Consider the following 21,954-nt stretch of genomic DNA (forward strand, 5'->3'; position numbering starts at 1 on the left):
CACGAGTTACTGGTTTGCTTTAATTGGTAACACCTGCTGGCTGGGCCTTGGGGCCCTGGGGCCCCGCCCCACCCTACCCTTCTGAGCCCACGCCAGCAGAGCCCCAGTGTGCCGGGAAGGGTGAGGGACCCTCCCGACCCCTGGCCTGGTCAGCAGTGAGCGAAGTGGGCCTCCGGGAGGTCCCGCAGGTCGAGGCCCGCAACGCTGGCGGGGCTGGCGCAGGTGATGTTGTTGTAGGTGTAGACGGGGGCCTGGCAGTCTCCCTCGCACGCGGCCTGCACGAAGCGCGGCACCACGGCCGGGCTGCGCAGGGCCAGGCCCCACAGCGCCTGCAGGGGGCAGCGGCAGTCCCAGGGGTTGCCCTCCAGCCACAGGCGCTCCAGGCCCGGGGGCTGCGGCGCGAAGGTGCGCAGGGAGTTGTTCCTGAGGTTCAGGTAGCGCAGCTGCACCAGCGGCACCAGGAGGCCGTCGGCCAGCGCCTCGAGGCGGTTGTGCGACACGTCCAGCCAGAAGGCCCTGCTCAGGGGGCCCAGGGCCTCGGCCGGCAGCGCCGACAGCCGGTTGCGGGCGAGCAGCAGGTACTCGAGCTTGCCCAGGCCCTGGAAGAGCCGGCCGGGCAGGTGCGTGAGCTGGTTGGCGGTGAGGTCGAGCTCCCGCAGCTCGGGCAGCCCCCACAGGCTCTGCTCGTCCATGGCCGTGATGCCGCTGCCCCCGAGGAAGAGCCGGCGCAGCCCCGAGAGGCCGGCGAAGGCGCGCGGCCGCACGCGGCCCAGGCTGCTGCCCTCCAGGTGCAGGCTGTGCAGCCTGCCCAGGCCCCGGAAGGCCTGCTCCGGGAGGCTCCGCAGCCCGTTGCCGGAGAGGTTCACCACGGCCGCGTTGGCGAGGCCGAGGAAGGCCCCCGGCGCCAGCTCCTGGATGTGGTTGTCGTTGAGCGCCAGCACCTCGAGCTGCCCCAGGCCCTGGAACGTCTTCTCCGCCAGCTGCCGGATGTGGTTGTGGCCCAGCCGCAGCTCCTCCAGGAAGTGCAGGTCCTTGAAGGTGCCGGGCCGCAGGCCGGCGATGGCATTGTGCGCCAGGCGCAGCACGCGCAGGCCCAGCAGGCCCGGGAAGGTGTCCTCCAGGAGGCCGGCCAGGCGGTTGTGGGACAGGTCGAGCCAGCGCAGCGCCTTCATGCCCAGGAAGGCGCCCGGGGCCACGGCGCTGATGGCGTTGCGGTCCAGGTAGAGCTTCTGCAGCCGCGGCAGCTGCGTGAAGACGTTGGCCTTGACGCTCCGCAGCGCGTTCCTGCTCAGGTCCAGCGCCCGCAGCTCGGCCAGGCCGCAGAAGAGCGCCGGCTGCAGGTAGGCCAGCCTGTTGCCGGCCAACACCAGCTCGCGCAGGTTCCCCAGGCCCTGGAAGGCGGCATCGGGCAGCACCGCCAGGCCGTTCCAGCCGAGGTCGAGGTCCCAGAGGCGGGCCAGGCCCCGGAAGAGGCCGTCCTCCAGCCGGCCCAGGAGGTTGTGGGCGAGGCTGAGCGAGGCCAGCGCGGGCGTGTGCGTGAGCGTGTGGGCGCCCAGGCTGCGCAGCCGGTTGCGGCCCAGCCGCAGGTGGCGCAGGCTCCGCAGCCCGAGCAGTGCCTGTGGCTCCAGGCTGCCCAGCCGGCTGCCCTGCAGGTTGAGGAGGTCCAGGCTGGAGAGGTTGCGGAAGGCGGCCGCGGGCACGGAGGACAGGTTGTTCCCGTCCAGCCACAGGGCCCGGGTGCTGTCGGGGATGCCCTGGGGCAGCTGCGTGAGGTTCCTGGAGCTGCAGAAGACGGTGAGCTCGCCCGCGTCCTCCCCGTGGCTGCAGGTGCACACAGCCGGGCATGGCGGGGCCTCGGCGTCCCCTGGCGGTGGCTGGGGCTCGGCTCCCTCCAGGCTGCAGGGGTCCAGAGCCGCCCAGGAGACGAGCAGCACCACCAGGGCCAGGCTGCCTATGGGGACAGGGGTTTGGGGAGGCACAAAGGGGTCTCTGGGGAGGCGCCACCCCAGGCCTCCGGCAGAGTGCACCTGAGCCAGGGCTGCAGGACAGCCAGCTGCACTTTCCCCCCATGGGACCAGCAGGTGGCGGGCCCTGTCTCCAGAGAACACTGAGGGCTCCCCAACTTCATGACCCTGGCCCGGGACGCCAGCGTCTCAACCGGAGACACTCGCCCAGGCCAGGCTGAGGAAGGGGAGTCCGCTCGGCCGCCAGCTGTGGTCGCCTGCCCTTGGGATCCTTGGGCGTACGGGGGGCATGCACCTGCCTGCCCCCCACGTTGCCACCTGCACCCAGGCCTGCCGGTTCCTGGCGACCCCAGACCCTCAGCAGGTAGCCCCAGGCCCAGGTGCTTGGGCACGGGTCGGCCTGTGCTGGCGTCGTCCCTACCCACTGCCCCTCTGCTGTGACAGTGTGGGTGCAGGGGCCCTGCAGCGCCAGCCCCAGCGTCAGGAGGGCACCCAGGGAAGGTGGAGAGTGGGGTGCGCTCTCCCGACCAGGGCCTGGTCCCAAGGGGAGCTGCAGTGGGGAGGGGACTGGCATGGCCGTGGTGTGTGGGTCAGGCGCATCTGGGCCCCCAGCTCTGTACCCATCATGGCCAGGGACTGGCTCCGTCTTCGCCTGGTCCTGGGGTCGGGAGCAAGAGAGGGTGGGGATCCCCGGGGGTCGGCTGGGACTGTGTCCCCCACTCCCTGCAGCCTGCACGGCGCTCCCTGGGCTGGGAGCCACGGGCCGGCTGCCCACAGGGCCTCCCTGCCACCTCACCTGTCCTCGGGGCCATCCCGTGTGCAGAGCAGGCTGAAGGCAGGCGCGAGCGAGCGAGGGCGTCTGCGGGGCGGGCGCCTGCCCTCTGGCTCTCCCCACTGCCCGGCCGGCCCCCATCCCGCCAGCCCTCCCCCGTCCCCAGCCGTTAACCCCCTCGTGCCGGGCAGCAGCACCTGCTCCCCCAGGTGCAGGTGGTTCAGGGGAGCGAGCCCCACCCCAGAGCTTTCTGTAGCGTCCAGGCTGGCCTGTGGCATGGCTCTGGGGGCCAGTGGGTTGTCGCCGTGTCCCTGGCAGGGCTGGGGCAGGCAGGTGGGAGCAGGGATGCCCCCTCATGCGACCCTCGGAGGCCTGGGGCCCATGGAGCCTGGGACCTGTGTGCTGTACTGGCTCCCACCCACTTGCCGCAGCCCGGGGGCCTGATGGCCCTGCCCTGGGCAGATAGCTGTGGTGGGGGTAAGGAGTGCCATATTCGCTCCTGCCCGCCTGCACCCCCAGCCCCGTGCTTTCCTAACAGAGTGAGGAGGGCTCTGCCGCTCTGGCTTCCAGACGCAGCCTTGGCCTCCCCAGTGACCTCAGCCACTGCCCCTCCCCCAGAGTCTCTTCTAGGAATGCCTGGCAGGGCCACTGGCCACTTAGTGTTTGCTGTCCCCGTGCTGTGCCCCGGCCAAGAGTGAGGGCAGCCTGGCTCCGGGCGTGGCCTCTGGCGGCCCCTCGCTGCCCTCCAAGGCTCCGGCAAGGGCCCTGCTGCACCCTGTGGTCACCTGTCCCACGCATGAGGCTGGAGCGGGTCCTGGTGCCTGGCCAGAGGTCACCACAGGTCAGGCAGGGGGAGGAGGCTGCTCCGGGGCTCCCACTCCACCCCCGGTCCTGCCAGGCCCTGTGCCCTGTCAGAGAGTGAGGGGCCAGGCCCTGGGCCACCAGTCCCGCCCACAGCTCCGCAGCATGGCCCTCGGGGGTCCCCCGCTGGGAGGCTGGGACAGGCTTCGTGGCCTTGGCCCCACTGAACTCTGATGGCTCTCTAGGTCGTTTTCAGCTCTTCTTCTGAGAATTATAGATCCACGGGGGAAAGTCCACACCCTGGCGGCAGGGCCGTGTACACAGCAAAGTGCAGCCTCAGCAGGCCGGGCCTCCGGCTCGGGAGGGCCCCTCCCGGCGTGGGCGGAGACTGGGCTGCGGCCAGGACCTGCCCTCAGGACCCCCAGGTAGGCTGTGGGTCCCCCTCCGGACAGGGCCCTGTGGGGGGGCTCCCCAGACAAGCGTCTGGCATCTCAGAGTGTGATGCAGGGGGCTCTGGGTCTGGTCTCCTGTGGCGTGGCCCCCTTGGCTGCGAGGGTTGGGGCAAGGGTGTTGCGTGTAGGCGCGGGGCTGGTGCGGTTCCGGGAGGTTATGGGGGGCTGTCCCATCCCAGGACCCGAGGTGGAGGCATGACAGCTTCGGTTCCTGGGGAGACAGCAGATGTCCCAGCACGGGCCCTTGGTGCGTGTGGCCTGGTCGTGGTTCAGGCCGTGTGGGCGGCACCGTGTTCTCCGGTGTCCCCTGAGCGTCACATTGAGCCGGCTTCCTCAAGCGCCAGCCGGAAGGACGGGCAGCGCCACGGTTTGCAGTTTCTTCCCTCGCCTTTGTCACACGCTACCTCCGGGTCCTGTGGGCACGGACGCCCCCTCCCGTCTGCGGCTCCGCGGGCTGTGTGGGCGACGACCTGCCTGGATGGCTCCCCAGGGCGCTGGGCACACTCGGGGCCACTTGAGAGACTGCTGGGGAGTGTGGGCAGCAGCTGGGGCCAGCCCCGCGCCTGCCGAGGGCACCCCGGCCGTGCCGTGCCGTGCCGAGTGTGCACGTCTGGGACGACTGCTGGGCTCTTGCACCTGTGTTCCAGGTCCTTTCCTGGGGTTCCACATTTTGCGTGACGGCACCGTGGAGGTTTTAAGAGATTTCTGTATCTGAACGTCGGAGGGAGGGAGGGAGGGAGGGAGAGACAGATCTTCACCCCCTGTTCACTCCTCAGGTGGCTGCGCCGGCCGGGCCTAAGCCAGGAGCCTCTGGTTCTCACGCGGGTGCAGGGACCCAAGCGCTGGAGCAGCGGGTTACGGACGTGCCCACCCGGATGCCAGCGCTGCAGGCAGCCGCCCAACCAGGTACGCCACCACGCTTGCCGTGCGTGGTTCTCTTTAGTCCATGGGCTCTTTCTGCCCTGGCTGCGTTGTTGTGTACACTGAAACTGTCTTCTGGAAGGAGAGGCGTTGGGTGACGGGGCTAGCTCATGAGCTGCTTTCTAGAATGTTCTTGCTGGAGTGGAGTGACAGGAGAGATGGGGGCTTCCCTCTGTGGGTTCCCTCCCCAGATGCTGCTCCAGGCTGGAGCCAGGGGGCAGGAACTCCGCCTGGGTCTCCCACGTGGGTGGCAGGACCCAGGGACTGGGGCCGCCCTGCTGCCTCCCAGGCGCACCAGCAGGAAGCTGGATTGGAAGTGGAGCAGCCACTGTGCCCGCCCCCAGCACTGCCATTCTTTCTGTAAAGCAGCTGTGGTGGCCGGCGCCGCGGCTCACTAGGCTAATTCTCCACCTGCGGCGCCGGCACCCCGGGTTCTAGTCCCGGTCGGGGCACCAATCCTGTCCCGGTTGCTCCTCTTCCAGGCCAGCTCTCTGCTGTGGCCAGGGAGTGCAGTGGAGGGTGGCCCAAGTGCTTGGGCCCTGCACCCCATGGGAGACCAGGAGAAGCACCTGGCTCCTGGCTTTGGATCAGCATGGTGCACCGGCTGCAGTGGCCACTGTGGGGTGAGCCAATGGCAAAGGAAGACCTTTCTCTCTGTCTCTCTCACTGTCCACTCTGCCTATAAAACAAACAAACAAACAACAACAAAAAAAGCAGCTGTGCGACCACGCAGGGCCAGCCCTGCTGGGTCCTCAAGGGGCGGGGGAGGGTCTGGGCGTGCGATGCTGTCCTGTGGTCACCGCCACCGTGCCGTTGTCTACGGCTCTGTGTGTGAGCGTGGTTTTGTTTGGTCTTGTTACATTTTATAATCACATCTCTGCGTATCACGGGTGCTGTTTTTCTTTTTAAGAGCGAGTGAGCAGGGAGGCAGAGGCAGAGAGGGCCTCCATCCCCTGGTTCACTTCCCAGTTGGCCACAATGGCCGGGGCCAGGCTGAAGCCAGGAGCCAGGAGCTGCTTCCAGGTCTCCCACATGGGCGCAGGGCCCAAGGACCTGGGCCGTCCGCTGCTGCTTTCCTGGGCTCGACAGGAAGTGGAGCAGCCGGGACTGGAGCCGGAGCTCAGATACGTGACGCCTCCGTCACCGGCGGCATTGCCCACGCAGGCTCTGCGGTACAGGGTGCCACGCGCCTGCCCCGGTACCGGGCCTTTCCCAGAACTGTTCGCAGAGCGGCTGGATGGCCTCACAGAGCAGCCCCGGTGGGCGGCCTCCCCGCTGTTCACACCCCAAATGCCACAGCCAGGGCTAAGGATGGCAGCTGGGAACTCCAAGCAGTGGGTGATGGGGCCCAACACGAGCCTCACCTCTGACCCCAGGGAGCCCAGGCTCTCCAGTGTCCTGCTGGCGTTTCTCACACACACACACACACACACACACCATTGTGATGGTTGGCTTTGCTCTGACAGCTTTCTGTGGGTCTGTGCTGGCTGTTTGTGTTCATGTTGGAGAGACTGGGGGCAGGGGCAGGGGCGCACGTCTCCCCGAGTCCTAGGCTCCCTCCCTGGGGGGCACGTCTCCCCCAGTCCTTGGCTCCCTCCCGGGGGGGGGCACGTCTCCCCCAGTCCTTGGCTTCCTCCCGGGGGGGGCACGTCTCCCCCAGTCCTTGGCTCCCTCCCTGGGGCGGGGGGGCACGTCTCCCCGAGTCCTTGGCTCCCTCCCTGGGGCGGGGGGGCACGTCTCCCCGAGTCCTTGGCTCCCTCCCGAGGGGGGGCACATCTCCCCCAGTCCTTGGCTTCCTCCCGGGGGGGGCACGTCTCCCCGAGTCCTTGGCTTCCTCCCGGGGGGGGGCACGTCTGCCCCAGTCCTTGGCTTCCTCCCGAGGGGGGGCACATCTCCCCCAGTCCTTGGCTTCCTCCCGGGGGGGGCACGTCTCCCCGAGTCCTTGGCTTCCTCCCGGGGGGGGGCACGTCTCCCCGAGTCCTTGGCTTCCTCCCGGGGGGGGCACGTCTCCCCCAGTCCTTGGCTTCCTCCCGGGGGGGGCACATCTGCCCCAGTCCTTGGCTTCCTCCCTGGGGCGGGGGGGCACGTCTCCCCCAGTCCTTGGCTCCCTCCCTGGGGGGGCACGTCTGCCCCAGTCCTTGGCTCCCTCCCTGGGGGGGCACGTCTGCCCCAGTCCTTGGCTCCCTCCCTGGGGCGGGGGGGCACGTCTGCCCCAGTCCTTGGCTTCCTCCCTGGGGGGGCATGTCTGCCCCAGTCCTTGGCTTCCTCCCTGGGGCGGGGGGGCACGTCTGCCCCAGTCCTTGGCTTCCTCAATGGGGCGGGGGGCACGTCTCCCCCAGTCCTTGGCTCCCTCCCTGGGGGGGCACGTCTGCCCCAGTCCTTGGCTCCCTCCCTGGGGGGGCACGTCTGCCCCAGTCCTTGGCTCCCTCCCTGGGGCGGGGGGGCACGTCTGCCCCCACTCCTTGGCTCCCTCCCTGGGCAGGGGGGCACGTCTCCCCCAGTCCTTGGCTCCCTCCTTGGGGGGCACGTCTCCCCCATCCTTGGCTCCCTCCCTGGGGCGGGGGGGCACGTCTCCCCTGTCCTTGGCTTCCTCCCAGGGGGGCACGTCTCCCCGAGTCCTTGGCTTCTTCCCGGGGGGGGGGCACGTCTGCCCCAGTCCTTGGCTTCCTCCCTGGGGCGGGGGGGCACGTCTGCCCCAGTCCTTGGCTTCCTCCCGGGATGGGGACGTCTGCCCCAGTCCTTGGCTCCCTCCCTCGGGCGGGGGGGCACGTCTGCCCCAGTCCTTGGCTCCCTCCCGGGGTGGGCACGTCTCCCCAGTCCTTGGCTCCCTCCCTGGGGGGGCACGTCTGCCCCAGTCCTTGGCTCCCTCCCTGGGGGGGCACGTCTGCCCCAGTCCTTGGCTTCCTCCCTGGGGCGGGGGGGCACGTCTGCCCCAGTCCTTGGCTCCCTCTCTGGGGGGGCACGTCTCCCCCAGTCCTTGGCTCCCTCCCTGGGGGGGCACGTCTACCCGAGTCCTTGGCTTCCTCCCTGGGGCGGGGGGGCACGTCTCCCCCAGTCCTTGGCTCCCTCCCTGGGGGGGCACGTCTCCCCCAGTCCTTGGCTCCCTCCCTGGGGCGGGGGGGCACGTCTGCCCCACTCCTTGGCTCCCTCCCTGGGCAGGGGGGCACGTCTCCCCCAGTCCTTGGCTCCTCCCTGGGGGGGCACGTCTGCCCCAGTCCTTGGCTTCCTCCCTGGGGGGGCACGTCTGCCCCAGTCCTTGGCTTCCTCCCTGGGGCGGGGGGGCACGTCTGCCCCAGTCCTTGGCTCCCTCCCTGGGGGGGCACGTCTCCCCCAGTCCTTGGCTCCCTCCCTGGGGCGGGGGGGCACGTCTCCCCCAGTCCTTGGCTCCCTCCCTGGGGGGGCACGTCTCCCCCAGTCCTTGGCTTCCTCCCTGGGCAGGGGGCACGTCTCCCCCGTCCTTGGCTTCCTCCCAGGGGGGCACGTCTCCCCCGTCCTTGGCTTCCTCCCAGGGGGGCACGTCTCCCCGAGTCCTTGGCTTCTTCCCGGGGGGGGGCACGTCTGCCCCAGTCCTTGGCTTCCTCCCAGGGGGCACGTCTCCCTCAGTCCTTGGCTCCCTCCCTGGGGGGGCACGTCTGCCCCAGTCCTTGGCTCCCTCCCTGGGGGGCACGTCTGCCCCAGTCCTTGGCTTCCTCCCTGGGGCGGGGGGGCACGTCTCCCCCAGTCCTTGACTCCCTCTCTGGGGGGGCACGTCTCCCCCAGTCCTTGGCTCCCTCCCTGGGGGGGCACGTCTGCCCCAGTCCTTGGCTCCCTCCCTGGGGGGGCACGTCTGCCCCAGTCCTTGGCTCCCTCCCTGGGGCGGGGGGGCACGTCTCCCCCACTCCTTGGCTCCCTCCCTGGCGCGGGGGGGCACGTCTGCCCCAGTCCTTGGCTCCCTCTCTGGGGGGGCACGTCTCCCCCAGTCCTTGGCTCCCTCCCTGGGTGGCACGTCTGCCCAGTCCTTGGCTTCCTCCCTGGGGGGCACGTCTGCCCCAGTCCTTGGCTTCCTCCCTGGGGCGGGGGGGCACGTCTGCCCAGTCCTTGGCTCCCTCCCTGGGGGGGCACGTCTCCCCCAGTCCTTGGCTCCCTCCCTGGGGCGGGGGGGCACGTCTCCCCCAGTCCTTGGCTCCCTCCCTGGGGGGGCACGTCTCCCCCAGTCCTTGGCTTCCTCCCTGGGCAGGGGGGCACGTCTCCCCCGTCCTTGGCTTCCTCCCAGGGGGCACGTCTCCCCGAGTCCTTGGCTTCTTCCCGGGGGGGGGCACGTCTGCCCAGTCCTTGGCTTCCTCCCGGGATGGGGACGTCTGCCCCAGTCCTTGGCTCCCTCCCTGGGGCGGGGGGGCACGTCTGCCCCAGTCCTTGGCTTCCTCCCTGGGGCGGGGGGGCACGTCTCCCCCAGTCCTTGACTCCCTCTCTGGGGGGGCACGTCTCCCCCAGTCCTTGGCTCCCTCCCTGGGGGGGCACGTCTGCCCAGTCCTGGCTCCCTCCCTGGGGGGCACGTCTGCCCCAGTCCTTGGCTTCCTCCCTGGGGCGGGGGGGCACGTCTGCCCCAGTCCTTGGCTCCCTCCCTGGGGGGGCACGTCTCCCCCAGTCCTTGGCTCCCTCCCTGGGGGGCACGTCTACCCGAGTCCTTGGCTTCCTCCCTGGGGCGGGGGGGCACGTCTCCCCCAGTCCTTGGCTCCCTCCCTGGGGTGGCACGTCTGCCCCAGTCCTTGGCTTCCTCCCTGGGGCGGGGGGGCACGTCTCCCCCAGTCCTTGGCTCCCTCCCTGGGGGGGCACGTCTCCCCCAGTCCTTGGCTCCCTCCCTGGGGGGGCACGTCTGCCCCAGTCCTTGGCTCCCTCCCTGGGGCGGGGGGGCACGTCTCCCCCACTCCTTGGCTTCCTCCCTGGGGGGGCACGTCTTCCCCAGTCCTTGGCTCCCTCCCTGGGGGGCACGTCTCCCCAGTCCTTGGCTCCCTCCCTGGGGGGCACGTCTACCCGAGTCCTTGGCTTCCTCCCTGGGGCGGGGGGGCACGTCTCCCCAGTCCTTGGCTCCCTCCCTGGGGTGGCACGTCTGCCCCAGTCCTTGGCTTCCTCCCTGGGGCGGGGGGGCACGTCTCCCCCAGTCCTTGGCTCCCTCCCTGGGGGGGCACTTCTGCCCCAGTCCTTGGCTCCCTCCCTGGGGGGGCACGTCTGCCCCAGTCCTTGGCTCCCTCCCTGGGGGGGCACGTCTGCCCCAGTCCTTGGTTCCCTCCCTGGGGCGGGGGGCACGTCTCCCCCAGTCCTTGGCTCCCTCCCTGGGGCGGGGGGGCACGTCTGCCCCAATCCTTGGCTCCCTCCCTGGGGCGGGGGGGCACGTCTGCCCCAGTCCTTGGCTCCCTCTCTGGGGGGGCACGTCTCCCCCAGTCCTTGGCTCCCTCCCTGGGGTGGCACGTCTGCCCCAGTCCTTGGCTCCCTCCCGGGGGGGGCACGTCTGCCCCAGTCCTTGGCTTCCTCCCTGGGGGGGCACGTCTGCCCCAGTCCTTGGCTCCCTCCCGGGGGGGGCACGTCTGCCCCAGTCCTTGGCTTCCTCCCTGGGGGGCACGTCTGCCCCAATCCTTGGCTTCCTCCCGGGGGGGGCACGTCTCCCCAGTCCTTGGTTCCCTCCCTGGGGCGGGGGGGCACGTCTCCCCCAGTCCTTGACTCCCTCTCTGGGGGGGCACGTCTCCCCCAGTCCTTGGTTCCCTCCCTGGGGCGGGGGGGCACGTCTGCCCAGTCCTTGGCTCCCTCCCTGGGGGGGCACGTCTGCCCCAGTCCTTGGCTCCCTCCCGAGTGGGACGTCTACCCCAGTCCTTGGCTCCCTCCCTGGGGTGGGGGGGCACGTCTGCCCCAGTCCTTGGCTTCCTCCCTGGGGGGGCACGTCTGCCCCAGTCCTTGGTTCCCTCCCTGGGGGGCACGTCTCCCTCAGTCCTTGGCTCCCTCCCTGGGGGGGCACGTCTGCCCCAGTCCTTGGCTCCCTCCCTGGGGGGCACGTCTCCCCCAGTCCTTGGCTCCCTCCCTGGGGCGGGGGGCACGTCTGCCCCAGTCCTTGGCTTCCTCCCGGGGTGGGGCACGTCTCCCCCAGTCCTTGGCTCCCTCCCTGGGGCGGGGGGCACGTCTGCCCCAGTCCTTGGCTTCCTCCCGGGGTGGGGCACGTCTCCCCAGTCCTTGGCTCCCTCCCTGGGGGGGCACTTCTGCCCCAGTCCTTGGCTCCCTCCCTGGGGGGGCACGTCTGCCCCAGTCCTTGGCTCCCTCCCTGGGGGGGCACGTCTGCCCCAGTCCTTGGTTCCCTCCCTGGGGCGGGGGGGCACGTCTGCCCCAGTCCTTGGCTCCCTCCCTGGGGCGGGGGGGCACGTCTGCCCCAGTCCTTGGCTCCCTCCCTGGGGGGGCACGTCTCCCCCAGTCCTTGGCTCCCTCCCTGGGGGGCACTTCTGCCCCAGTCCTTGGCTCCCTCCCTGGGGGGGCACGTCTGCCCCAGTCCTTGGCTCCCTCCCTGGGGGGGCACGTCTGCCCCAGTCCTTGGTTCCCTCCCTGGGGCGGGGGGGCACGTCTCCCCCAGTCCTTGGCTCCCTCCCTGGGGGGGCACGTCTGCCCCAGTCCTTGGCTCCCTCCCTGGGGGGGCACGTCTCCCCCAGTCCTTGGTTCCCTCCCTGGGGCGGGGGGGCACGTCTGCCCCACTCCTTGGCTCCCTCCCTGGGCGGGGGGGCACGTCTCCCCCACTCCTTGGCTCCCTCCCTGGGGCGGGGGGGCACGTCTCCCCCAGTCCTTGGCTCCCTCCCTGGGGGTGCACGTTGCCCCAGTCCTTGGCTTCCTCCTGGGGCGGGGGGGCACGTCTGCCCCAGTCCTTGGCTCCCTCCCTGGGGCGGGGGGGCACGTCTCCCCCAGTCCTTGGCTCCCTCCCTGGGGGGGCACGTCTCCCCCACTCCTTGGCTCCCTCCCTGGGGCGGGGGGGCACGTCTGCCCCAGTCCTTGGCTCCCTCCCTGGGGCGGGGGGGCACGTCTGCCCCAGTCCTTGGCTCCCTCCCTGGGGGGGCACGTCTCCCCCAGTCCTTGGCTCCCTCCCGGGGGGGGCACGTCTGCCCCAGTCCTTGGCTTCCTCCCTGGGGGGGCACGTCTGCCCCAATCCTTGGCTTCCTCCCGGGGGGGGCACGTCTCCCCCAGTCCTTGGCTCCCTCCCTGGGGGTGCACGTTGCCCCAGTCCTTGGCTTCCTCCCTGGGGCGGGGGGGCACGTCTGCCCCAGTCCTTGGCTCCCTCCCTGGGGCGGGGGGGCACGTCTGCCCCAGTCCTTGGCTCCCTCCCTGGGGGGGCACGTCTCCCCCAGTCCTTGGCTCCCTCCCGGGGGGGGCACGTCTGCCCCAGTCCTTGGCTTCCTCCCTGGGGGGGCACGTCTGCCCCAATCCTTGGCTTCCTCCCGGGGGGGGCACGTCTCCCCAGTCCTTGGTTCCCTCCCTGGGGCGGGGGGGCACGTCTCCCCCAGTCCTTGGCTCCCTCCCTGGGGCGGGGGGGCACGTCTCCCCCAGTCCTTGGCTCCCTCCCAGGGGGGGCACGTCTCCCCCAGTCCTTGGTTCCCTCCCTGGGGCGGAGGGGCACGTCTGCCCCAGTCCTTGGCTCCCTCCCTGGGGGGGCACGTCTGCCCCAGTCCTTGGCTCCCTCCCGAGTGGGGACGTCTACCCCAGTCCTTGGCTCCCTCCCTGGGGTGGGGGGGCACGTCTGCCCCAGTCCTTGGCTCCCTCCCTGGGGGGGCACGTCTCCCCCAGTCCTTGGCTTCCTCCCTGGGGTGGCACGTCTGCCCCAGTCCTTGGCTTCCTCCCTGGGGGGGCACGTCTGCCCCAGTCCTTGGCTCCCTCCCTGGGGGGCACGTCTCCCTCAGTCCTTGGCTCCCTCCCTGGGGGGGCACGTCTGCCCCAGTCCTTGGCTCCCTCCCTGGGGGGGCACGTCTGCCCCAGTCCTTGGCTCCCTCCCTGGGGCGGGGGGGCACGTCTGCCCCAGTCCTTGGCTTCCTCCCGGGGTGGGGCACGTCTCCCCCAGTCCTTGGCTCCCTCCCTGGGGCGGGGGGGCATGTCTCCCCCAGTCCTTGGCTCTCTCCCTGAAGTCAGTTGGCTAGCGCCTCTCTCGTAGCTCGTGTTCTGACGCTGAGGCCCAGGCCCCAGGTTTCTCCCGCGTCTTCCTTCCATCCAAGCTCACTTCCCTCTGACCGCCCCCACCCCCACAGAGTGGTCCTGGGGCATCGCCGTGCTCTGCTCTCAGTACCGGGACTTTGGCCTCTAACTGCCTTCGCCCCTTGAGGTTCTTCGTGTTATCATAAACTTTTAAAAGACTTTTTTATGTATTTATTTGAAAGTAGGGATACCTTCCATCCGCTGGTTCCCTCCCCAGGTGGCCACGAGAGCCAGGAGCTTCCTCTGGGTCTGCCGGTGGCAGGGCCGGGAGCGCGGGCCATCTTCTGCTGTCCCCAAGGCAGCAGCAGGGAGCTGGACCGGCGCCCTGTGCTGGTGCTGCGGGCGGCCACTTCACCTGTTGTGCCCCAGCACGGGGCTTGTGTTGCCCTGGGCGGGGGGACACGTTACCGCGGCCCCCTCCCCATGGTGAGGTGCGTGATCCTGCACGCTGTGCCCGTTTGCTGTGTGTGGACCGGCCTTCCCTTCACTGGGGTGTCGGCGGTGTCGGGGATGCCGTAGGCTCGTGTGCCTGGCTGGGACCCTCGGGAGCGCCTGAGGGCTTTCTCCCTGCACCCCACTGCCCTTTCTCCCCCTGGGTGGGGCCTGAGGGGGCGTGGACCCCTTGTCCCCGCTCACGGAGGCAGCATGGGTTCTGCTGTACCCAGGCCCGGGATGCAGGGAGAGGTCCGGAAGTCAGCTTGTACAGGGGTGCCCTCGAGGGCCTCCGATTATCGGGGTGTTTGGGGCGGGTCCAGTGCGAAAGTGGGAGGGGAGTCGGAGGCTGGTGTGAGGGAAGGGGCAGCCCGCTGAGACGCCGGCCCTCTGAGAGAGGGTCACTGGGGGGCACGGCTGTTCCTGCCAGGCTGTCCCGTGCCTGCTCCTCCTGCGAGGCTCTCGGGGTCCCTGTTCAGCATTTACTTACTGGAAGGCAGAGCTGGGGGAGGGAGGAGGCCGAGGCCAGTCTTCCGTCTGCTTGTTCACTCCCAAACGTCTTCAACGACCCGGGCTGGGCCAGGCTGAAGCCAGGAGCTTCATCTGGGTCTCGCCCGTGGGGGCCATGTTTCGCCGCCTTCCCAGGCCACAGGCAGGGAGCTGGATCGGAAGTGGAGCAGCGAGGACGTGACCCTGGCCCTGCAGGCAGCAGCTGCACCCGCCCCACCACGGTGCCAGCCCCCCGGTGCTGGGCCGGGAGTGCACCTGCCCTTGGGGCACCGATGGGCGCCTGGGAGGCGCGTGGGGAGGTTCCCCCTCCCTGCTGCACTGGGGCACTGGGGGCCCCTTCGCGGGAAGCTGTCCCACTGTTAACTGGCGCTGGGCTGTTGAGACCTTGAGTCATTTGGCTGGGCTGTTGAGACCTTGAGTCATTTGTCTTCCTGGGAGTTTGTCTGCTTTATCTGATTTGTTATAGAAATAGACTGTTTTGTTGCCACTCCTCAAAGATACAGTGTAACCAGCACTTGAGAAAGGAACTGGCCAGGTGTTTGTGAGTGGTCCCGAGATGCTGTGTGGTATTCAGATGCGCCCTCCTCCGGAAGGCACGGCCACTGTGCATGCTGGTGCCTGGGTGGGGGCCGAGCACCCCCCCCACACACACAGAGTGAGCCACACACACACACACACACGGAGGGGCCGAGCACCCCCACACACACACAGAGTGAGCCACACACACACACACACACACACACACACGGAGGGGCCGAGCACCCCCCACGCACACACGGAGGGGCCGAGCACCCCACACACACACACAGAGTGAGCCCCCCCACACACACACACACGGAGGGGCCAAGCACCCCCACACACACACACACACGGAGGGGCCAAGCACCCCCCCACACACACACACACAGAGGGGCCAAGCACCCCCCCACACACACAGAGTGAGCCACACACACACACACACACGGAGGGGCCGAGCAACCCCCCCCCCACACACACACGGAGGGGTGGAGCACCCATACACACACACACAGAGTGAGCCACACACACACACACACACACGGAGGGGCCGAGCAACCCCCCCACACACACACAGAGTGAGCCACACACACACACACACACACACTGAGGGGCCGAGCACCCCCCCCCCACACACACAGAGTGACAGAGTGAGCCACACACACACACACGGAGGGGCCGAGCACCCCCCCACACACACACACACACGGAGGGGCTGAGCACCCCCCCACACACACACACGGAGGGGCCGAGCACCCCCCCCACACACACACACAGAGTGAGCCACACACACACACAGAGTGAGCCACACACACACACACGGAGGGGCTGAGCACCCCCCCACACACACACAGAGTGAGCCACACACACACACACGGAGGGGCCGAGCACCCCCCCACACACACACACACGGAGGGGCTGAGCACCCCCCCACACACACACACACGGAGGGGCTGAGCACCCCCCACACACACACACACGGAGGGGTGGAGCAGCCCCCGCCCCGCACACACAGAGTGAGCCCCCCACACACACACACACGGAGGGGCCGAGCACCCCCCCACACACACACATGGAGGGGCCGAGCACCCCCCCCACACACACACACGGAGGGGCTGAGCACCCCACACACACACACACAGAGTGAGCCACACACACACACACACACACGGAGGGGCGGAGCACCCCCCACACACACACAGAGTGAGACACACACACACACACGGAGGGGCCGAGCACCCCCACACACACACACACACGGAGGGGCGGGAGCAGCCCCCGCCCCGCACACGCAGGGGTGGCAGGGATGAGCCCACGACTCCGCAGTGCCGTCCCTCTCCCGTCTCCCTGGGGCGCCTGTGCCGTCTCCCGGTCCCCTCAGCCTGGCCTTGTGAAGATTCACTGAGTCCCAGGCAGAGTGGCAGACACTGTCTGACTTCCACAGCCCGGCCGGGCGCCTGGAACCCCCTGGGGTCTCCCACGTGGGCGCAGGGGCCCAGGCACTAGCCCGGGACCTGGCGCTGGGTCGGAAGCAGGACTGTGGCTCTGAGTTATTGTTGGCTTACACGGGCCTCCTGGGACCTGCCTCACCCGGGTGGGGGTCCCCGCTCAAGTCCTTGAGCCCTGGGGGAGGCTGTGCTGAGACAGCGGGTGAGCCACGGAACGGGAGCTGTGTGGGGCGGGGGGGGCAGTGGGTGGGAGCCGTGTGGGGCGGGGGGCCGGGTGGGAGCTGTGCCTGGGGGGGGGCAGTGGGTGAGAGCCGTGCCTGGGGGGGGCAGTGGGTGGGAGCTGTGTGGGGCGGGGGGGGGCAGTGGGGGGGGCGGGGGGGTGGGGGGGGCGGGGGGGGCAGTGGGTGGGAGCCGTGCCTGGGGGGGGCAGTGGGTGGGAGCCGTGCCTGGGGGGGGGCAGTGGGTGGGAGCCGTGCCTGGGGGGCGCAGTGGGTGGGAGCCGTGCCTGGGGGGGGGCAGTGGGTGGGAGCCGTGCCTGGGGGGCGCAGTGGGTGGGAGCCGTGTGGGGGCGGGGGGGGCAGTGGGTGGGAGCCGTGCCTGGGGGGGGCAGTGGATGGGAGCCGTGCCTGGGGGGGGCAGTGGGTGGGAGCCGTGCCTGGGGGGGGGGGCAGTGGGTGGGAGCCGTGCCTGGGGGGGCGCAGTGGGTGGGAGCCGTGTGGGGCGGGGGGGCAGTGGGTGGGAGCCGTGCCTGGGGGGGCGCAGTGGGTGGGAGCCGTGCCTGGGGGGGGCAGTGGATGGGAGCCGTGCCTGGGGGGGGCAGTGGGTGGGAGCCGTGTGGGGCGGGGGGGGGGCAGTGGGTGGGAGCCGTGCCTGGGGGGGGCAGTGGGTGGGAGCCGTGCCTGGGGGGCGCAGTGGGTGGGGAGCCGTGCCTGGGGGGGGGGGGGGCAGTGGGGGCAGTGCAGTGGGTGAGCAGCGCGCCCAGGGCTGTGAGGTGGGCACTGTGCCGTGCCAGCAGCCTGGGAGCCCCGGCCTGGACAGAGGGCTCAGCTGAGTGTTCCCCCACACGTGACACAGGAGCAGGGCTCGGCCCAGCCCAGGTGGGGAGGGGCCCACGGAGCGCAGACGCCCTGGCGGCGCAAGGGGCAGAGGGAGCAGTGGGGGTGGGGGGTGGGGGGCTGCTCTCCCCTGCACAGCGCAGCTCCAGACCAGGGTAAGGCACAGTCCGCACACAGTGACTGGATAAATACTCTTTAAACTTTCTCTCTCATAAATATCCATTAGAACATTTGATAACAGCAGAGGGCTCCAAGATTAACTTAAAATCAACCCGAGGCAGGTTCCTGCGGGACTGGATTACCTACGGCCCCACTGGCCCTGCGGGGCCTCAGTCGCGGGGCACCTTGAACTGGTCCTTCTCCTGCGGATGGCCCGCATGGTGGTCACCGGGTCGGTCTCGCCCGCGTGCTGCTGCACTGTCTTCTCCCTGCGGGCGAGGGCCAGGCTGCAGGCCGCACAGGCGCTCTCCCCTCTGCCCTGGGACAGCTCCTGGGCTCCGGGCCGCCCCGCCCTCGAGGACGGGGGCCTCGCCCCCGGCCCGCCTACCTCACGCGCATGAACGGGTTGTAGGTGAACTCCTCGGCGATGGTGGACGGCACCGTGGGCTCCCCGCTGCCGTACTTGTCCTGCACAGAAACCAACACGGAACTGAGGGGGAACCTGGGGGGGCCGGCCCCGAGCTCGCAAGGGCAGAGCAGCGCCCCCCTGCCACCTTGGAGAGGCGCGGAGACACAGCTTGCTTCCCCTGTTGCCAGGTGTGTGGCCGAGCAGGTGCAGGGCCGGCAGCTGCCCCGTTGAGGGAAGTGCCTGGGCAGCCGCTCGGACGGGGACAGGCTGGGCCCCACTGAGAAGACGCACGCTCAGCCACCGGCCAGCGCCAAGTTCCCACAGACTCTGGGGGCAGGGGGACACGTGGGGGTCTCCATGCAGCCCCTCTACTGCCAGGCTCCCCAGGAGGCCTGGGGCCAGCACTCACGCTGACCAGCAGGGCCCAAGGTCACTGCTGACCTGGTGAGAACCCCATTCCTCCTTTCCCCTGAAAGTCTTCCTCCCCTCTGAGGAGGGAAGGTGACTCCCAGCAGAGCCCGAGGAGGCCCCAGGGCCCGGGGGCAGGCGCTGGCACCTGTGTTGGGGGCCCGGCTCTTGGCAGGGATTCGGGGAGCTTTCTCTGTTTCAGTCCCTCTGCCTTTCAAAATTTTTTTAACTTACTGGAGAGACAGAGGAGGAAAGAGAGATCGATCTCCCATCCGCTGGTTCACTCCCCCAATGGCCACAACGGCCAGCCCCAGGCGAGGCCAGAGCCAGGAGCTTTCTCTAGGTCTCCCATGTGGAAGCAGGGGCCCAAGCACTCGGCTGCTCTCCCAGGCACAGTAGCAGGGAGCTGGATCAGAAGCCAGGACCCGAACAGGCGCCCCCATGGGATGCTGGCACTGCAGACCACGGCTTTAATCTGCTGAGCCACAGCGCCGGCCCCCGAGTAACTTTTTAAAAGATTGTTTTAATTTCTTAAAGACATATTAACGTTGCTGTTTTCCCCACAGAAGCAGAAAGAAAAGGCCCCACACAGCACAGTTGATGAGGGGCAGCGTCCACAGGACACTCAACACCTGCTAGGACAAAGACAGGGAAGGACAGACGGCACCGGGTCGGGGGGAGAGATGGACAGACGGCACCAGAGAGAGGGAGAGACAGATGGACACACAGCACCGGAGAGAGATGGACAGAGAGGGAAGGACAAATGGCAGCGGTGGGGGGGAGAGATGGGAGAGATGGACATACAGACAGCACTGGAGGGGGGGGAGAGATGGATAGACGGCACCAGAGAGAGGGAGAGAGACAGATGGACACACAGCACCGGAGAGAGATGGACAGAGAGGGAAGGACAAATGGCAGCGGTGGGGGGGGGAGAGATGGGAGAGATGGACATACAGACAGCACTGGAGGGGGGGGAGAGATGGATAGACGGCACCAGAGAGAGGGAGAGAGACAGATGGACACACAGCACCGGAGAGAGATGGACAGAGAGGGAAGGACAAATGGCAGCGGGGAGGGGGGAGATGGGAGAGATGGACATACAGAAAGCACTGGAGGGGGGGGGAGAGATGGACAGACAGCACCAGAGTGGGGGGGGAGAGATGGACAGACAGACAGCACCAGAGAGAGGGAGAGAGAGAGAGAGATGGACAGACAGCACTGGGCGGGGGGGGAGACAGAGAGAGAGAGGGAGAGAGACATGGACAGACAGCACCAGAGAGAAAGAGGGAGAGAGAGACAGAGAGGGACAGACAGAAAGAGAGGGAGAGAGAGAGGGACAGACAGAATGAGAGAGGGAGACAGAGAGGGACAGACAGAATGAGAGAGGGAGAGAGAGAGGGACAGACAGAATGAGAGAGGGAGACAGAGAGGGACAGACAGAATGAGAGAGGGAGACAGAGAGGGACAGACAGAATGAGAGAGGGAGACAGAGAGGGACAGACAGAATGAGAGAGGGAGACAGAGAGGGACAGACAGAATGAGAATGTTACTTGTAGAAGTTCCTTCCACTTTTCAGTGAGTGGAGGTTCTCATAATTTTTTTTTTTTTTTTGACAGGCAGAGTGGACAGTGAGAGAGAGACAGAAAGGTCTTCCTTTGCCGTTGGTTCACCCTCCAATGGCCGCTGCGGCCGGCGCACTGCGCTGATCCAAAGCCAGGAGCCAGGTGCCTCCTCCTGGTCTCCCATGCGGGTGCAGGGCCCAAGCACTGGGGCCATCCTCCACTGCACTCCCGGGCCACAGCAGAGAGCTGGCCTGGAAGAGGAGCAACCAGGACAGAATTCGGCGCCCCGACCGGGACTAGAACCCCGGGGTGCCGGCGCCACTAGGTGGAGGATTAGCCTGTTGAGCCACAGCACCGGCCCTCATAAAATTTTGAAAAGGCCAAATTTTAACACAAATACAACTCACATACCAAAGATGACAAACACTACGCCTACTTCAGCCTGAAGATAGCAGAGATGACAAAGCAGGTCCTGTGGGGGGCGTGCGGGGGGCCGAGCAGACCCAGAGCAGCTCCAGAGCAAGAGACCGGCACCGGGCCCCTGCCACCCCCAGGGGACTCCTGGCTTTGGCCTGGCTCCCCACCGCCCCACCACCACCACCTAGGGATCGACCAGCAGATGGAAGTGCCCCCCTCCCCGTAACTCAAATAAATACTTTTTTAAAAAGGTTAACCTACAGTGGGTAAAGCTGCCGCCTGCAGCGCCAGCATCCCATGTGGGCGCCAGTTAGAGTCCCGGCTGCTCCACTTCCCATCCAGCTCTCTGCTGTGGCCTGGGAAAGCAGCAGAGGATGGCCCGAGTCCTTGGGCCCTGCACCTGGCTTTCGGTCGGCGCAGTTCTGGTTGTTGCAGCCATCTGCGGAGTGAACCAGCGGATGGAGACCGACCTTCCTCTCTCTCCATCTCTCCTTCTCCCTCTTTGTAACTCTGAACTTCAAATAAATAAATCTTAAAAAAAAAAAGGTTAACTATAAAACTTCAAGGAAAACACAGGAGAAAATGTTTTTACCTTGGATAAGCAAAGATTTCACAGACCATCTACAAAAAAACTAACATACTTGACGTCTTCAAAATTAGAAATATTTGGGGGCTGACACTGGCACCGCAGGCTCAGGCCTCCACACTGCAGCTCCACTTCCGGCCCAGCTCCCAGGGAACACCCCCGGGAGGCAGCACACGATGGCCCACGTGGCTGGGCCCCTGCCACCCGTGTGGGAGGCCAGGATGGAGCTCCTGGACCCCACTAGGCCCTGGCCCAGCCTTTGTGGGCATCTGCACAGGATGTGGGGAGGCCCTCTCTCTCTGCCTCTCAAATTTGTTGACAGGCAGAGTGGACAGTGAGAGAGACAGAGAGAAAGGTCTTCCTTTGCCATTGGTTCACCCTCCAATGGCCGCTGCGGCCGGCGCACCGCGCTGATCCGAAGCCAGGAGCCAGGTGCTTCTCCTGGTCTCCCATGGGGTGCAGGGCCCAAGCACTTGGGCCATCCTCCACTGCCTTCCCGGGCCACAGCAGAGAGCTGGCCTGGAAGAGGGGCAACCGGGACAGGATCCGGCGCCCCGACTGGGACTAGAACCCAGTGGATTCTAGAGGAGGATTAGACTAGTGAGCCGCAGCGCCAGCCTTCTGCCTCTCAATTTTAAAAATGTATTTCTAAGAAAATAACTACAAACCAACACTCCCAATGAACAAACTAGAAACACAATATATAAGAAGACTGCTACATGATGACTAAGGTTTATCCAGAGAGCAAAGTCGATTTCACATTTAACACTGACCCATGTATTTGACGAACTCGACACCCACTCGCTGTAAACGCTCCGGAATGCAGGAACAGGTGTGCCGCCTCCCCCTCACCTCTCCAGGCCCCTGCACCTGCGTGAGACCGGAAGAAGCTCCTGGCTCCTGGCTTCAGATCGGCCCAGCTCTGGCCATTGTGGCCATCTGGGGAGCGAACCAGCAGAAGGAAGACCTCTCTCTCTGTCTCTACCTCTCTCTGCAACTCTGTCTCTCAAATAAATAAAATCTTTAAAAAACATTTTAAAAAGTGATCCAACTACTGGGAGGGCCGGCATGGTGGAGCGATGGGTTGGCACCCAGCGCGAGTGCCGGCTTCGTCCTGGCTACTCCACTGCCCAGCTCCCCGGGGGAGCAGCAGCAGATGGCTCAGTACTTGGGCCGCTGCCACCCATGTGGGAGACCCTAGGGGGTTCCAGGCTCCTGGCTGCAGCCTGGCCTGACCCTGCTGACAGGCTGTGTGGGGAATGAACCGGCAGAGGGAACCAGTCTCTCTCCCTCTCTCCTAACTCCACCTTTCGAAAGGAGAAAACCAGTCCCAGGTGGGACCGTGAGCTGGC

At 67.7% G+C, this 21,954-nt stretch overlaps 3 protein-coding genes across 4 annotated transcripts in view; 1 reads left to right on the forward strand and 2 right to left on the reverse strand.

Moving 5' to 3' along the window:
- IGFALS (insulin like growth factor binding protein acid labile subunit) lies at window positions 1-2,874 on the reverse strand. The gene is made up of 2 exons (XM_062180288.1): window positions 2,761-2,874; window positions 1-1,951 (listed from the first exon to the last, which is right to left on the reverse strand). Exons 1-2 carry the CDS (start codon window positions 2,774-2,776, stop codon window positions 150-152), a joined length of 1,818 nt encoding a protein of 605 aa, XP_062036272.1. The 5' UTR covers window positions 2,777-2,874; the 3' UTR covers window positions 1-149.
- LOC133750665 (uncharacterized) lies at window positions 2,851-21,664 on the forward strand. Of its 2 annotated transcripts, XR_009864720.1 has the most exons (4): window positions 2,851-3,577; window positions 3,783-4,680; window positions 4,766-4,895; window positions 19,654-21,664. XR_009864720.1 is itself a non-coding variant. In XM_062180292.1 (2 exons), exons 1-2 carry the CDS (start codon window positions 3,533-3,535, stop codon window positions 4,665-4,667), a joined length of 930 nt encoding a protein of 309 aa, XP_062036276.1. In that variant the 5' UTR covers window positions 2,852-3,532; the 3' UTR covers window positions 4,668-4,711. The 2 variants fall into 2 exon arrangements, 1 of the variants encoding a protein (XP_062036276.1); XM_062180292.1 differs by lacking the exons at window positions 4,766-4,895; window positions 19,654-21,664 and having other exon boundaries at window positions 2,852-3,577; window positions 3,783-4,711.
- The window catches only part of HAGH (hydroxyacylglutathione hydrolase), a 13,390-nt gene continuing 8,674 nt past the window's right edge, over window positions 17,239-21,954 (reverse strand). Inside the window, 3 exon segments of the mRNA XM_062180293.1 lie at window positions 17,239-17,425; window positions 17,428-17,489; window positions 17,609-17,688. Coding sequence (XP_062036277.1) covers window positions 17,391-17,425; window positions 17,428-17,489; window positions 17,609-17,688 — 177 coding nt within the window. The 3' untranslated portion in view covers window positions 17,239-17,390.

This window comes from Lepus europaeus, chromosome 21, assembly GCF_033115175.1.
Source record: "Lepus europaeus isolate LE1 chromosome 21, mLepTim1.pri, whole genome shotgun sequence".
NCBI classification, from domain to species: Eukaryota; Metazoa; Chordata; class Mammalia; order Lagomorpha; family Leporidae; genus Lepus; species Lepus europaeus.

Bases quoted from the DNA above. Each gene is read 5' to 3' on its own strand.
- LOC133750665 (XM_062180292.1), top strand. From the start codon at position 3,533: ATGAGGCTGGAGCGGGTCCTGGTGCCTGGCCAGAGGTCACCACAG. The intron at 3,578-3,782 runs GTCAGGCAGGGG...ATGGCTCTCTAG, and splicing joins CTGGCCAGAGGTCACCACAG to GTCGTTTTCAGCTCTTCTTC.